The sequence below is a fragment of the Gymnoscopelus braueri genome, assembly GCF_963280865.1.
Source record: "Gymnoscopelus braueri genome assembly, chromosome: 21".
Lineage (NCBI taxonomy): Eukaryota > Metazoa > Chordata > Actinopteri > Myctophiformes > Myctophidae > Gymnoscopelus > Gymnoscopelus braueri.
In genome coordinates, this window is record NC_137623.1 from 8,105,660 (window position 1) to 8,121,463 (window position 15,804).

Here is a 15,804-nt window from a genome sequence, read left to right on the forward strand (position 1 = left end):
GTTAATGTGGATATCGTTGCTGGCGGGCCTCATATCTAGGGGAGAACCGCCACGGTTGTAACTCATCATGGTTGCAACATGCACGTTCTCTTGATTCGTCAATGCCATCATAACGCCGTCACGTCAGTATGTGACCAGTGCTGTAATGAACGTACCCAGGAAGTAAATAGTATTTTCATCCAGGCCAGAGAGAGTTATCGCAGAAAAACTGATTTATCTCAAAGTAAGTAAATACTTTCACCTTGAGTATCTTTTGTCTACATGTATCCGTTCTTCATCAGTTTACATAATTTTAACACGCTATGCACGTTAGTTCTGTTATGTAAACAACTCCAAAGCAGAGCAGTCCGATTGTAACATGCTCTTTTTAGGTGTAATCAATGTATTTTCCGATGGAATTCACTCAAACTGCCATCCGGTAATATTTAATGAATTCCTTATGTATAATACATTATGTTATCACATCCTTGGTATGAAAACAATGTAAAACAGTTGCTTGAATTAAATATAATTGAATTAAGCTGAAAACTATTTTTTTAAATGCTGTTTTTAAGCAGTGTTACATTAGTAACTCATGCTGTTACAATTAGTCATATGCGCTTAAAATGTAACATCGGAACAGTGTCCACTTTAGGTTTGATAATTCACAACCTGTTTTATCAATTGAAAAGCTTTAGTGGTGTATGATAGTGGACATGTGTAGGTCCTTTGCTTGAAAATATTACATATGTAGGTAAAAAGTTCACAGAGTAAAAGAGTGAAAAGTGAAAAACGTTACAACCATAGCGGTTCTCCCCTACATGGGATGATCTTTTTCATCATACAAGAGTGTCACTCAAAAGTACTGAAAATAGCAAGTATACATGACGCGTCACAATGCGACATGTTGTGAGCTTGTAGATCAGCTTTATTTACAATTTAACAATTTAAATACTTACATTGAACACCCTGTTCATCCCCAGGGGTCTATTCTTGGTCCCTTGCTTTTTTCCATCTACACCAAATTTCTTCACTGAAAATAGCAGATCTACAAGCTCATTGTGAGCTTGTTAGGGCTGCTATTTTTGTGAGTGATTGCCCCAGAATAGGGACGCTAGGGTTCATGAGAATAACAGTGTGCTATTTACATTGCTCATTCTTTCATTGCCAAGGACGACTTTTTTTTCCAAAGATCCAGACTGTCAAAGACGATTTTTACGACTTTTTTTGTTTTCAGTGGTTTTCTACCAGATGGTCACACAGGAGTGACCATTTTTATCTGTGACCATTTTTATCCTCAAGTCACACAGATCCAGGAGATCACGTGATCGTGACCGTGACACGTGATCGTGACCATTTCCTTCCTGCTTAGCGTATTTGGGGAAATGGCTGTATCTTTTTTTGTTTCTTTCTCCCTGCATTTTTGACAAGACAAGCTTTATTTAACGGCTTGTAACAAGCGACCGGGGGGTTGCGATGACTTTTTTTCTTTCTCGCGGAAGCACAGTGAAACCATCCGTGTTTAGCAACCGTCAAAGATCGATCAAACTGGATGTAAATATTCTATGACTAGTTGAAAAGGTAAGTAAAACCAACAATCGCTGGCAGTGGGCGATTCATTTATGTATTTAATCTGGCAGTGAAAGAGTTAACAGCTTGATGTACCTTGACTCTCTCATTGTCTTAATGTGTGAAATACAGGAGGAATACCGGAAATTGATGGAGAAGGTCTCTGAGCCTGAGCTGAAGAGGCGGAGTAAGATTCTAGCCACTAACACACACACACACACACACACACACACACACACACACACACACACACACACACACACACACACACACACACACACACACACACACACACAACTTAAACTCTACAGTATATACTTCGTTGACCGGGGTCCTGCTTGGTCCCTTCCTTTCTCCCCACTACACCAAATCTATTTCCTGAAAATAGCAGATTGATTGATTGAATAATGTATTAGCAGTTTGCAGAAAAAAGCACAGGAAAGTACAGTTCAATACAAGGTCAGCTAAGAGGATTTAAAACCCAAGAAAGCCTATGGCTTGTTTCCATTGGGGTCCTTTGTACTCAATTCATAGAAGATCAACTAACTGTTGTAACATGTTGTATTGTAACTTGTAGATCAGCTATTTTCAACACATTTTCGTTCATTTTTGCTGAATGTTCACTTATTATGAGCTGCCCAGAACAGTGACTCTAACATTTAACCATTTAACTCTAACTTCATACTGGAGGGGGAAGGGCCACCTCCAGTATGATGAAAGAACAAAATGGCCGCTGTGTCAATGGGGTTAATTGAGTTTACAGTGATATTTATGTACAGTCATAAAACAATGTATCAGACCTCATGTCTTCTATACTCATCATGTGTAATGAATGTTTGTTTGTTGTTCTTCTGCAGAGATGGACATGTCTGGTCTGATGAAGTTGAAGTCCATGGGTCAGAGATCAACACCTCCCCTTCCTCTTGGTGAAAAGGTTAATATCGGTCCGGGGTCCAGGGCGGGAGGTCCAGGGCGCGACTAAGCGATCCTCCTTTCGTCTGGGCTATTTTAACGTTTTTAACCAATTACGTCACTTATATTAGTTCACGTGAGGGGTTTGGCCTTAGGTCTGAATTTTCCGCTCTGCCCATGGCGATTGCCATTAGATGCTTCCCTTCATAAGATAATCATAGTACCAGCCAGAGGGGTGTGGCGAGCATGTGCTATACAGTGCACCATAGAGCAAAATTAGATGCGCAGAACCATAACACACACTGATTACTCTGATTACTGAAAATAGAGAGAGATGAAGTGACGACGAGAGGTCCGGACGCAGTGCCTGAAAGTTGGCGCACGGAGACCGCATGGTATCAATCCTTCTCTAAACATTCAAGCTATAATCTTAATCCAATTGAACGGTTACAGTGTTGATTGAGATCCTGACTGCTGGTGTGTGGGGAGTGATTGTGGAACGCCAACCGAAGACCTGTATGGTCCGGTAATGAAGTTTCACACTACTTGCTAACTGCCAGAGTGCCAGGGGAGCATCTGCTCAGAGTTTGTTTTGTTTTGTTCTGTTGCCCTGTGGGTGGTGCATGGCCACGGCCATAGCAGATACGTAGATAGTTGGGAGGGACTGCTCATATCTCATGCAGATATGAGCAGTCAAAGTCCAGCTGTTGGCCCCTATGGGTTTGACCTATTCTTGTTGTAGGGCATCATAGAGTGTATTTGGACACGTGGGGCATCGTAGAGTCTCTGTGGGCTACAGAGGGCATCCTAGAGTGGGCTACCTAAGACAGTCAGGCCTGAGTTATTGCATAAAGGCAAGCAGGGCCAACTCCTCTTGGACAATACATGAGAATGCACAATTACTGTATTGAGACAGTAAACACAAGTCAGCTGTAAATTCCTAAGCTTCCTTTTCTCTCCTCATCAGAGTATCACTCTGGAATGTAGGCCGTCCAGAACGCTGAGCTAACACTGTACAAGTGAAAGTCCTTGTATTTGAACATGCTTGGCCAATAAACAGTCTCTACAAGGCGAACACTCCTGTTAGGGGATATTAATGCTTATCTGTGTGGTTTTGTTTTTGTAGCCTGAGCACCACCGTAGATCAACTTTCAGGCAAGGCATGTTAAACTTTTAGAGTTTACATTTTTAAGAGCTGAGCTTTTTTTGTTGTTGATAGTATATTGTTTACACTGATGCTAGGTTCATTGTTTACCTGTTATCCTATAGTTTCAAAGTACAGATTATTATTTTGATAGTAGACTGATGCTAGGTTCTTGGTTACGTCTGTTCCTAGTATACTGAGGCACTATTCTGTCTGTCTGCATTTGATGCATGTGTGTTATGTTTATTTAATATACATGAATTGATTTTATTTTTCTCTGTTTCTAGGGAACTATTCCTTTGCATGATGAGATGGAAGAGCTTCCTGTTACAGAGTCACTGTCCTCTCTACATCCCTCTCTGGAGCTCCAAGATGAAACTGATCTAAGTTCATGCTTCAGTGGTTTGAGGATAGAAGAATCCATCTCTCTGCCTCGTTCTCACAGCTTATCCTCACTGAGCCAAATTCCATGTTTAGAGAACAAGACAAGTTTCAGAGCAAAGCGGTCCCACAGCGTAAATGATGTTACACTACTGGACAAAACACAGAAGTTTACACCTGATATCACTAACAAGGAAAGCTACAGGTTCCACAGCACCCAAACAGGACTGTTCCAATGCAGAGTGACCGACCTGGTGTTTAAGATGGAGGCAGAGGGATATGTGACTTACAGAACAGTCCACTGGGACCGAAGTCATCTATCCCAGCTTAGCAAGAGGCCTGCAGGACCACTGTTTGACATACAAGGTTCTCAGGGGTCTGTGTGTCAGTTACACTTTCCACATTGTGAGATCCTCTCCACGGGTGGCGGCACATCCTTGTACGTTGTCCATGTGATGGATGATGAGCGCATGGAGCTGATCTACCCTGATGCGATCACAGAAACTCATGTTATCATAAATGTAACTGGATTTTCCCCCTATGGTGTCGTCAATGATGAGGACAGCACCAATCCTATCTGGGCAAATGTGGCACTGTTTTTTACACCACCAAATGGTGATGACGACTCAACCCTGAAAGTATTGCTGCTACCAAGGAACGTTGTACTGGATGAAGTGAAGAACAAAAGGAGGAAGCTAGTTGGAGAAGAGATTTACATTGGAAAGCCTCCCTGTAAACTAATCCCAAATCAAGAATACACCCTCTCCTCTTCCCCTCAACATGATTCCATCACAATTGAACCCCTTAGTGCAGTATTTGAAGTTCATGATTCCTATCAGAATTACATTGAAACATTTGAAGTGATTTTAGAGGAAAGGTTTAAGCGTATTACGCTGCTTTTAAGCAACAGCAACACCTCCAACTGTCAATGGAAAGGCAATGTAAAACTTTCAGGTCCTTTTTTAGGAAAAGAACAAGTTCAACGCACACAGAGTCTTGAAGAGGAAGAGAGACTGTATTCTGTGCGGGACAGCTTCATTGACAGCATTTCTCTTCCCAATCTCAACTGTCTCCTGGACAAACTTTTCGCAAAGGAGGTGTTAACCGATGCTGAGCGGGAGACGGGTGCTGAGATCCAGGCGAAAAAAGAAAAGGCACGTTTTGTCATCGACACAGTGAGGCGCAAAGGATCTGATGCAAGTTCAAGCATGATATTGATTCTCTGTGATCTGGACACGTGCCTCTCTAAACATCTTGGGTTGATGTAGAACTTTACTGATGTATTTAAAATACCTTCAGTCCAGTGTACTGCTTCTTTGTTTTTTAGGTAGATGAAAACACAAGTTGGACACATTGGTTGGATGGAGTTGGATTGTTATATTTAACTGTTATTCTTTTTTTATGTAATCCATAACGACATGATGACATGAGAGAATTAGGTGGCAGTCATACAGCAGAGCAAGGGCAGTGCCATGCTTTTGCTCCTGGGAGATGACTACAGCACCCTTGCACCAGCTAATGACTCGGCAGCAGAAGTGGAGAACTATATGAGAGACACCAACCCACTTCAATGGTGGAAAACAAATCAGGGCCGCTTTCCGAGGCTGGGCACATTAGCGAGGCGCTACCTTTGCGTCCCTGGAACCTCGATGCCATCTGAACGGGTGTTCTCCACAGAGGGTCTTACAGTCAACAGACAACCAGATTAACCCCAGAGCATGTGGACATGTTGATTTTTTAAAACAAAAACCAGTAGACATTAAACAAGCGGAACACTGTGATATGGTAGGCCAGGTCTTTATTTTATTTTGTTAATCTGCTAATTGCTCATCCTCAGAGCTGGATGATTCAATGCATGTTTCTGTTTTCGCCTAAGTATTTTGTTTTTCATTACTAGAAAGTTGGGGAACTATAGGCTATTTCATATGTATTTTAATAAGTTATAGGCCAAAAGGCCAGGCCTGTTTATTTAATTTTCTACTAAAAAAATACAACTTTATTATTGCTATTCCTCTCACAGCTGAATAATTCAACATGTTTTCGTTTATTGACTATATTGTTTTGTTGTTAATTACTATAACGTTATATACTATAACGATTATTTACAAATCATTTTACTATTACATAACATGTTTACATGGGAATTGATCTGTTCTGTAAGCCTTGCGTTGCTGCGGCCTCGCGCTGCCAGTCAATGTGAATGTTGGTTCTAGTTTTATTTATTGTAAAGCACGAATGTTGCCGATTTAATTTATTTATAGGCTAATTCTTTGGGTAGGCTAAGGTTTATTTATTATCTATTAGCCTATATTCGGTCCCGTTTACTTCACAGCACTGCAGGGTATAGCGTCCTAGACATGTGAATGTATGAATCCCCCGTTTCACTGCTAACATAAAACTATTTCTTATGGAAAACAATTTGTTGAAATCTTCTTCTTCCTCGTTGTATTGGTATTTGTAATTTGTAAATAGCACATTTTATTATGGACCTGGTGTATATTTCTTTTTTTAATGGGTAAATACCTTTTTTTTTAACACATTTCCTTAACGGTTAACGGTTAATTAACCGGTAAGGCCTAATGGTTACCGGTTCATACAATGTCTCCAAATAGCCATCACTTTCCTGTGAACCAAAGTGTTGTTGACGTTTGGTCTGGAAGCAGATGGCTCCTACATGGTGTAATATCATTGTCAGTGTGTAATATCAATAAAGTATTTACACACATGTCATTGTCTGTGATTGTTGGGGTTTCAAAATTAGTATATTATTAATGATTACAGGTTTAGTTTATGCTTTTAAAAACACTTCATTAGTTGTCCATGAAGCTGCAAAATTATGATGTATTATCTTTGAAATACTAGCAGCAGTTTTCATGACCATGATTGAAGTGAACTTGAGTTTTGATTGCAACATAGCCACATCACTTCTCATTCTGAAGCAAATAACACACAAATGAAATCAATAATAATAATAATAATAATAATAATAATAATAAACTTTATTTGTATATCAAATTGCTTTATAGAGCAAGAATACAATTACAGTTACAACCAATTTAACAATAAGGCAAAAAAAGAAAAGCAAAAGCTTAAAACAACACTAAAATAATAGCAAAAGGCAGTGAATCAGGCAATACAGTGAGAACATGGGTAACAAGGCTGCCTGTCTTAGGTGTAATGGGAGTTTATTCCACGCTGTCGGCCCGTAGAAGCAAAATGCTGCTTCACCGTGTTTTTTATATGTCATTGTAGGCACCTCGAGCAGGTCAGCACTTGAAGACCCGAGGGGCCAGTTTGGAAAAAAAGCAATGCATTAACAAATGAACACGACATATACATTGATATGGTGCAATAACCAGCTTATGCATTGTTTTGATTAGGGTTGATTGATTTGACATCATTGAACACATGAATGTATAACTGTACTAAACTCAACTCAAATTTTATTTATAGAGCGCTTTTCAAATGACCGAAGCCAACCAAAGTGCTATACAACACAGCAGTAGAAACAACAATGTCACAATACAAACAATACAAAAATACATGCAGCAATTGAAAAACTATTTTAAAAATGCACAGCAGAAAATAGTGAGGTACAGTCAGTGGTCAACTGTAGAGACCTTATACTTAAGTAATCAAACTTGTACTTAAGTACAATACTTGAATAAATGTACAAATAGTTACTTTATACCATAGTTTTTTAATGAGTGATCAAAACCCTTATTGACTTGTGTTTGGATGCCATCTAGTGTCTATTTGCAGACACTACATGAGACGTTGACCTGCCTGAGGATATCATAAAATCAGTTTTTATATTTTAAATCATTTAATTTATACAAACTAGAATTTAATGAATGGATGTACTAATTGTCTATTGTTTACTTTAATGAATGGATGCACTGACTGTTGCTTTATTTTAATGAATGTATGTACTGACTGTCTGTTGTTTTATTTTTAAATAGATTTTCAGGCCGTTATGCGGCCTTCAAACGTAGTCCTGTGTTGCACTGATAGGAGCAATGGTCACCGTTGGTCAAGTATGGCCATTTGAAGTGCTAAAGGGATATTTAACTTTCAAATAAAATACACATTAAATAAATATATAAAAAAATAAATGAAAAAAGTTCAAGAAAAAACACGGCCTCCTCACGCATTAGAAGGACAATATCAGTCTCTAGAACCAATGACGGGTATTAATCTAACATGGTTAAAATGGAGTTTGAAGTTACAAACATTGTTTGAAAGTGAAATATCCCTTTAAACACTTCTATAACACTGCTGCCGAGCAGCGATGCACTTGCAGCACCCAGGTCCACTGTCATACCTGTGCAACCTTGTGTTTGGGAGGTACGGGTCTACGACCACTTCCTGGTAAAACTGGAAGTGAACAGATCAACTTGCACCATTGAACTCCACACCCCTCAGAGAGTGTGTGGGTGAAATTTCTGGGCAATCCGACAAACCGGAAATAGGAAGGAATAACCGGAAGTGGTCATTTTGGAAGTTTGAAGCCTTTAGCATACTGGGAACTGGAGTTATAGCTGTTTAAACCCCAGCCAATAGGAACACAGAGGGGGTGGGGCATGAGCAAATTACAGGCCATCCCTATTGGCCGTCTAAGAGCACCCACCACGTTTGGGGCCTTTAGCATGCTGGGAACTAGAGTAATGGCTATTTAAAGCCCAGCAAATAGGACCACATAGGGGGTGGGGCTTAAGCATTTACAGCCTGTCCCAATTGGCCGTCTTAGAGCACCTACCAATTTTGGGGCGTTTAGCATCCTGGGAACTGGAGTCATGGCAGTTATTTTTTATCCCATGATTTTGTAACCCAATTTTTTATACCCAGTGCCAATTGTTTATGTAATCCTGGCCACTACCTTCCCTCTGCCAACCTAGGGAAGCCAGGGCCGAGCTCATGCCTCCTTCAATGCATGAGAGCCAACTGACCTTCTTGTCACCTGACAGGGGAGAGTTTCCCTGGTTGGACGTAGCGCGTGGAAGGAACACGTTATTCCAACCAGTTCCTTTCCCCTCCATCAGGCGCCCCGGCTGGCCAGGGGGAGGCAGTATAATGACCAGGATTACTGCATGTTTTTGTGAGGGTACCTACCCTAGGGAACACGGGGAGAACATGCAAACTCCACACAAAAAGGCCCTTTCACCAACCCCACCTAGGGTATGGGCACTGATGACACGGAGGAGAGAACACACCCCCAGCGCCCACAGCGTCCCCTGCGGGAATCAAACCCAGGACCTTCTAGCTGTGAGGCGACAGCGCTACCGACTGCGCCACCGTGCCCCCAAACATGGCTGTTTAAAGGCCAGCCAATAATAACATAGAGGGGGCGGGCTTAAGCAATTACAGCATGTCCCTATTGGCCGTTTAAGAGCACCTACCACGTTAAAGGGTGTTTATCATGCCGGGAACTGGAGTTATGGCTGTTTAAACCCCAGCCAATAGGAACACAGAGGTGGCGGAGCAATGGTGTGCCTGTTGCACCCAGGGGCCCCGTCCCTGGTGTTGCTATTGTGATGGCAGACCCGTGACCAGTGTTGGTGCCAAGTTTGGTGTGGATCGGAGCAACTGTGCGCCTTGCAGGTCCACATGTTACGTTTGTGACGTTCACCCACTCACCCGTCCACCCTCTAGGAGGGTGGTGAACACCTTAAAGCTGCTGAAAAGTTTGTCTACTTAGGTAGCACCCTATCTCGCGTGGGCAACATTGATGAGGAGGTCATGCACAGGGTAGCCCATGGAAGCGCCGCCTTCGGCAGACTTCGCACTTCTGTCTGGGAGCGTAGAGGGCTCAGCCTAAAGACTAAACTGAAAGTCTACCGTGCTGTTGTCCTCCCCTCCCTGCTGTACGCCTGTGAGACATGGACTGTGTATAGCCGGCATGCAAAGCAGCTCAATACCTTCCATATGAGATGCCTCAGGAGGCTGCTCAGCATCAAATGGCAGGGCAAGGTCCCAGACACTGAGGTCCTCCACAGGGCTGAAATGGAGAGCATCTATGCCATGCTCAAGCGCTCCAAGCTGAGATGGGCTGGCCATGTCTGCCGCATGCCAGATGAACGCCTACCAAAAAGGCTGCTGTACGGTGAACTACACCATGGCAAGCGCTCACGCGGCGGCCAGTGGAAATGCTATAAGGACACCCTAAAGGCGAGTCTCAAAAGCTGTGGTCTGGATCCAGAGACCTGGGAGGCCGACGCCCAACACCGCTCCAACTGGCGCTCTGCAGTCAAGCATGGTGTAGCAGAGTCTGAAAAGCGCCGCATCCATGAAGCTGAACTGAAGCGACAGCTCCGCAAAACCAGAGCCAGTTCCTCCCTCTCACCCAGCCATCCTTCAGCCATCACATGCCCTCACTGCAACCGGACATTTCGTGCGAGGATCGGCCTCATCAGCCATCTTCGCACTCACAAGACATCGTGAAGTTGCAAGTTCAAGCATGATATTGTTTCTCTGTGATATTGACCCATTCCTCTGTGAACATCTTGGATTGATGTAAAACTGTACTGATGTACTTCAAATATCTTCGGTTGGACAAGTTTATGTTGGATCATTACATTTAACTGTTTTTTTATTTTATTTTATAACACGATCATCCAGAGCAACTTCGAAGTTGCAATGAGCAATAACTGGTGCAATGCCTTGCTCAAGGCAGGGCGATTGGCTGTTGTATACGCATTGTCTGTTTCAGGGATTCAAGGATTTTAGAAATGCCATTAAAATGTTTAACTTAAAAACATGAACTGGAATCATGTGTTTGTTTTGATGCAGTCGGAGCAGGCTCTACTTTTAATTATATAAGTATTATTTTTTACTCATCTAAACTCTTGTTTCGCCCAGCTGTGTGTGTGTGTGTGTGTGTGTGTGTGTGTGTGTGTGTGTGTGTGTGTGTGTGTGTGTGTGTGTGTGTGTGTGTGTGTGTGTGTGTGTGTGTGTGTGTGTGTGCGTGCGTGCGTGCGTGTGTGCGGCAGTGGGGGAAAGGTTATAATAAAGGATTGTCGTGATGTCAAGTCATCTTTATTTATATTGCACATTTAAAAGCAACAGCAAAGCGCTTTCAAATGAAAGATTACCAGCAACAACATGATAGACATATTAACAAATTAAAACAATTAAATCATGGTAAACTAAAGAAGCACATACAAATCTTAACACATATATAATAATAAAACAAATACAAATAAGTATAAAAAAGGAGTAGACTAGATATAAGGACAAACTAAAGAGCATCCTCAAACCGAACTAAGAGAAAAGAGGTGGGTCTTTTGATTTGAACGTTTCTATAGTGAGGCAGGACGTAATCCGGGATGGAAGACTATTCCAGAGTTTCCATGATGTCATTACAGTGCAGCCACAGTGACAGACAGGTTGTATGACTCTGTTTTTACAGTGAACACAGTAACAGGATGACATTAATTGTATCTAACAGTGCCAACAGATGTGTAAATCAAGGGCTTTTAAACCTTTGTAGTTTATTTTATTACTTTTTTATTTCATTGTCCATGCATTACTTTGACAAGTTTTGTTCCCATTTAGGGTGCGTTCGGAAATTGCGCACCGGAGCACACTCGCCTATTAGTTTGTATTGGCCAGTGCGCTCAGTGCTGTATTTCCGAACGCACCCATAGTCTCAATGTGTCACCATCCTCTTGTGTCCAGACGCCCCCTGGTGGCTCAAACAGTTACTGCAGTGACTACATCAACGGATTTCTGCTACACATGTTTTCCCTGGTTTATGCTCCAGTCCGTTGTACTACGGTGTGGTGCCCTGAAAGTTGCAGATCTACAAGCTCACAAAGCATCACGTCCATGATGCTTTGTGAAGTTGTAGATCTGCTATTTTCAGTGCTATTAAGGGGAAGGGAGAGAGAGGTCAATAAAAACAACAATGTATCTGAGGTTAATTCAATTCAAGCTTTATTTCAGACCCAGGGAGATCCATATCACAATTAAAAACACAACAGAATAAAATAATAGAAAGAAAAATAAAATGCAAATAGCCCACATTGGTCAGTTTAGTACACACATATGCGCCAATGGTTCCACAGTCTAGGGAAGAAGAACCTGACAAAACTGTGTATAGGGTCCATTATGGCAGTGATGATGTCCTTTACTGACTCCGATGCCCCACACATAAACCTGTACATAAGGTTACGTAGCACAGCAGAGCAGGTGGGTACGCCGACACTAACACACATCTGGCTTACACTGCGCTTCTTGGAGCTCTCAGCAATAGCCTCATACAGACATTATAAGCCACTGTGAGTCGTCTGATGCTGCCTTGTCCGTAGTGACACAAGACATATTGATGTGTTAAGTACCTGAGGTTGGACATAAGGTGTGGTAAGTACCTTAATGTTAGACATAAGGTATGCATAAGAATGATAAATATCACATCCCTGCTTCATCTATCTATGCTAGGTTCATTGTTTACCAGGGATCTTATAGTTTCAAATGTACAGATTATTATTTTTAGAGTATGTTCACCTTATTCCTGACCGCGCCCACCTTGTAGGGGGGGGGGGTGGAAGCCCCATATCAAGGGGTTTCCTGTTTACCAGCATTGCCATCATACATCCTTATTAAAAGCGACTTTGGGCTTGTCACACCAAATATTGGTGGTTGCAGGTTGCATGTTAGCTGGTAGATCTGCTATTTTCAAAGCCGAGTCGCTTCTTTTGGGCTTGTTTTCATAGACCCGGCCGCTTGTTTCTCTTGCAAAATCTGGCAACACTGCCGATTACCTGCATTACACCTGCAGCCTACTAGGGAGAAAGTGATCAGATATTTAATGAAGCAGCAGGAGGGCAATGGCGCCACCCTGGAGGAGGCCCAAGAATAAGGTGAACTGCTTTGACCAAAAATGGTTCATTTATGAAGATGCTCCATCCCAATTGGAGCCACTAGAGGCAACATGGTACACAAATCCTACATAAGTGGACGCCGTCTGATCTTGCGAACGTCCTGGTGCTAGATCCCACGAGAGTGTGTTAGCGAGACAGAGAAAGGTTGATAATAAAGTAGTTTTTCTCCTGAAAAAAATACATTTTAGTATGAACATTAATATACTTTTTGTGTGACCATGGAGCTAAAGAATGGTTCAGAAGCTGTTTTCATGTTCACTCTTCCATTGGAAATAATAGACTCCAACCTGCTTCCGGTCTCCTAAAAAGTCGACCAGTCTACTTCACGCAGATAAGGGAGATGGTATGTCTTTCCTTTTTCTTTGTCTTGGTTTAGACTGATGCGGTTCTTGATTTACCTGTGATCCTAGTTTACTGAGTCACTACACTGTCTCTCTGCATTCTATGTATGTGTTTACCTTGTTTATTGTAAGTCACTAGTCTGGATATAAGAGAATCTGCTAAATGCCTACATTGTAAACATTAAATAGTAAAGTGGTACAATCGTTAGGTGTGTGTAGGAGTCATTAGTCATGTTCTACATCTACGACTTCTCCAGTCAGTGTCTTCAACAGTCACCCTGTGTTTTTGTGTGTGCGTGTGTGCGTGTGCGTGTGTGTGTGTGTGTGTGTGTGTGTGTGTGTGTGTGTGTGTGTGTGTGTGTGTGTGTGTGTGTGTGTGTGTGTGTGTGTGTTGTTGGTGAGAAAGACATCAAGCCATAGGCTATTTTTAGCACTAGCCGTCTGCCGGTGTCTGCTCTCAGGTGCATTCTGCAACTTTTTTTCACACCTTCCAACCGACTGATCTCCCGACTTCATACGACTGCCAGTCTGTAGTAATATGTAGTATAGTCTGTTTGGTGGAGAGCTACCTTAAACCTAAAAACACTCATTTTTATACACTTCTCAAACTTTGTCTCAAGTCATCCCTGTAAAAAATGTTTCCATCCACGGCATCCCTGAATTACATTATGACTTTATAGCACCTTACATTTATGTCATATTACGCTACATAAATATGTAAATCTTTCCCCTTACGATACAGTATGTCATGAGGAAAACTTAAGAGAATATCAGTTTCCATTTAGAACAGATTACAAATGACTTTATACTTGACCTATATTTAACCAGTTGAACCCCAGCATCCCTATTCTGGGGGGAACGATGACTCAGCATCATCACCGTGTATTTTAATAGCTGTGCAGACACCGCACAGATTACAGCACTATTGGTTATGTAACATAATTAAGCCTACAACTGTTTACTATGCTTGATAAATGCTGCTTTTTTCTTTTTAAAGGAGCCCAAGTACATGTTAACACTCTGATTAACGTTAATTATGCGTACGAGCATTTGGGGTTGGGTATTCGGGTAAAACAAATCCCTGGATAGGCCACCAGGCCTGTTGGAGATCTGCCCTCAGAGGAATATCTTTAGGGGTGGTTACTGTTCCAGTGAACTTTGTAACGTTGTGTTTGATAAGTGTTGTATACATAAAACGTCATTATGACACACAGTAAAGCCGTCATATTTCGGGATCAAAGTCCACAGGTGTGTCATGTTGGAACATAGTGGAGCCGTTTGTTTCAGGATCCATTTTGACTGGAAAGACAAGAACTTGCTGCTACTGTATGTACTGTAAGTGTTGAAGTGTTTTATTATTATTAAAGATAAGGACCTGCTGCTACATGTACCCTAAGTGTTGAAGTGTTTTATTTTTATTAAAGACAAGGACCTGCTGCTATATGTACCCTAAGTGTTGAAGTGTTTTATTTTTATTAAAGACAAGGACCTGCTGCTACATGTACCATAAGTGTTGAAGTGTTTTATTTTTATTAAAGACAAGGACCTGCTGCTACATGTACCATAAGTGTTGAAGTGTTTTATTTTTATTAAAGACAAGGACATGCTGCTACATGTACCATAAGTGTTGAAATGTTGTATTATTATTAAAGACAAGGACCTGCATGATTATTCTAATATTTATAAGAACACAGATCTTGACAGCTGTATGTTAAAGTCAAAGTTAAAAAAAAATAATAACATTTCTTTGGTAATGTGTCATGATTAAGGCAACAGGACAGATGGGCACCAAAACCATCTGCCCACTAGGGACAACTGGGCACTAGGGACAACTGGGCACTAGGGACAACTGGGCACCAAAACCATCCGGGCACTAGGGACATGTGGACAACTGGACGAGTGGGCATTGATAGTTGCAGGTTGGTGTCTGTCTGTGTGTGTGTGTGTGTGTGTGTGTGTGTGTGTGTGTGTGTGTGTGTGTGTGTGTGTGTGTGTGTGCGTGTGCGTGTGCGTGTGCGTGCATATATATATATATATAGGTAGATCTGCTATTTTCATATATATCCTCCAGGAACACTGCTGAGGATTTAAGATGCAGAGACTGCAACGTGAAGAAGATCGTATCCACATGGTAACGTTGGCTCTCTGTCTGTTGTGTTTCTTTCTTTTCTTTCTTTCTGTCTTTCTTTTTTTTTTTGCTGAACATTTCTCTGACTATCCAGCTGCATGTCTATAAACAGTGACAGTTCAAATGATAAACCTTTGAACTTCAGTTGTGAACCTGGACCTGAAGACACTAAGGGCCCTATTCCAGGTTCAAGTTGCTAAAGCCACTAATAGCGCATTTAGGACTATAGGCAAGGGGCGTTCTTTTTTTTTTTTTTTTTACATTTGTTAAACCACACCTGAAAACCCTCTGTGATTAGCAACCATCAGGGGATCAATCATACTGGAGATAACTATTCTGTGACTACTTGAAAAGGTAAGATAATCCTGGCACTGGGCAAACACAGCCAGAAATAAGTCTGGCAGTGAAAGAGTTAAAGGTCTCTTAAATCCACGTCTTAGGCGGTAATTAACCATTTAAGACCGGGAA

The 15,804-nt window shown here is 41.7% G+C and overlaps 1 protein-coding gene across 1 annotated transcript in view; it reads left to right on the forward strand.

The window, feature by feature from the left end:
* The window catches only part of LOC308076802 (uncharacterized protein), a 37,452-nt gene extending 30,793 nt beyond the window's left edge, over positions 1 to 6,659 (forward strand). The window contains exons 10-12 of the mRNA XM_080417284.1: positions 1,681 to 1,735; positions 2,406 to 2,482; positions 3,892 to 6,659. Coding sequence (XP_080273410.1) covers positions 1,681 to 1,735; positions 2,406 to 2,482; positions 3,892 to 5,253 — 1,494 coding nt within the window. The 3' untranslated portion in view covers positions 5,254 to 6,659. The remainder of the gene's footprint in view (positions 1 to 1,680; positions 1,736 to 2,405; positions 2,483 to 3,891) is intronic.
* Positions 6,660 to 15,804: the final 9,145 nt, after the last annotated feature.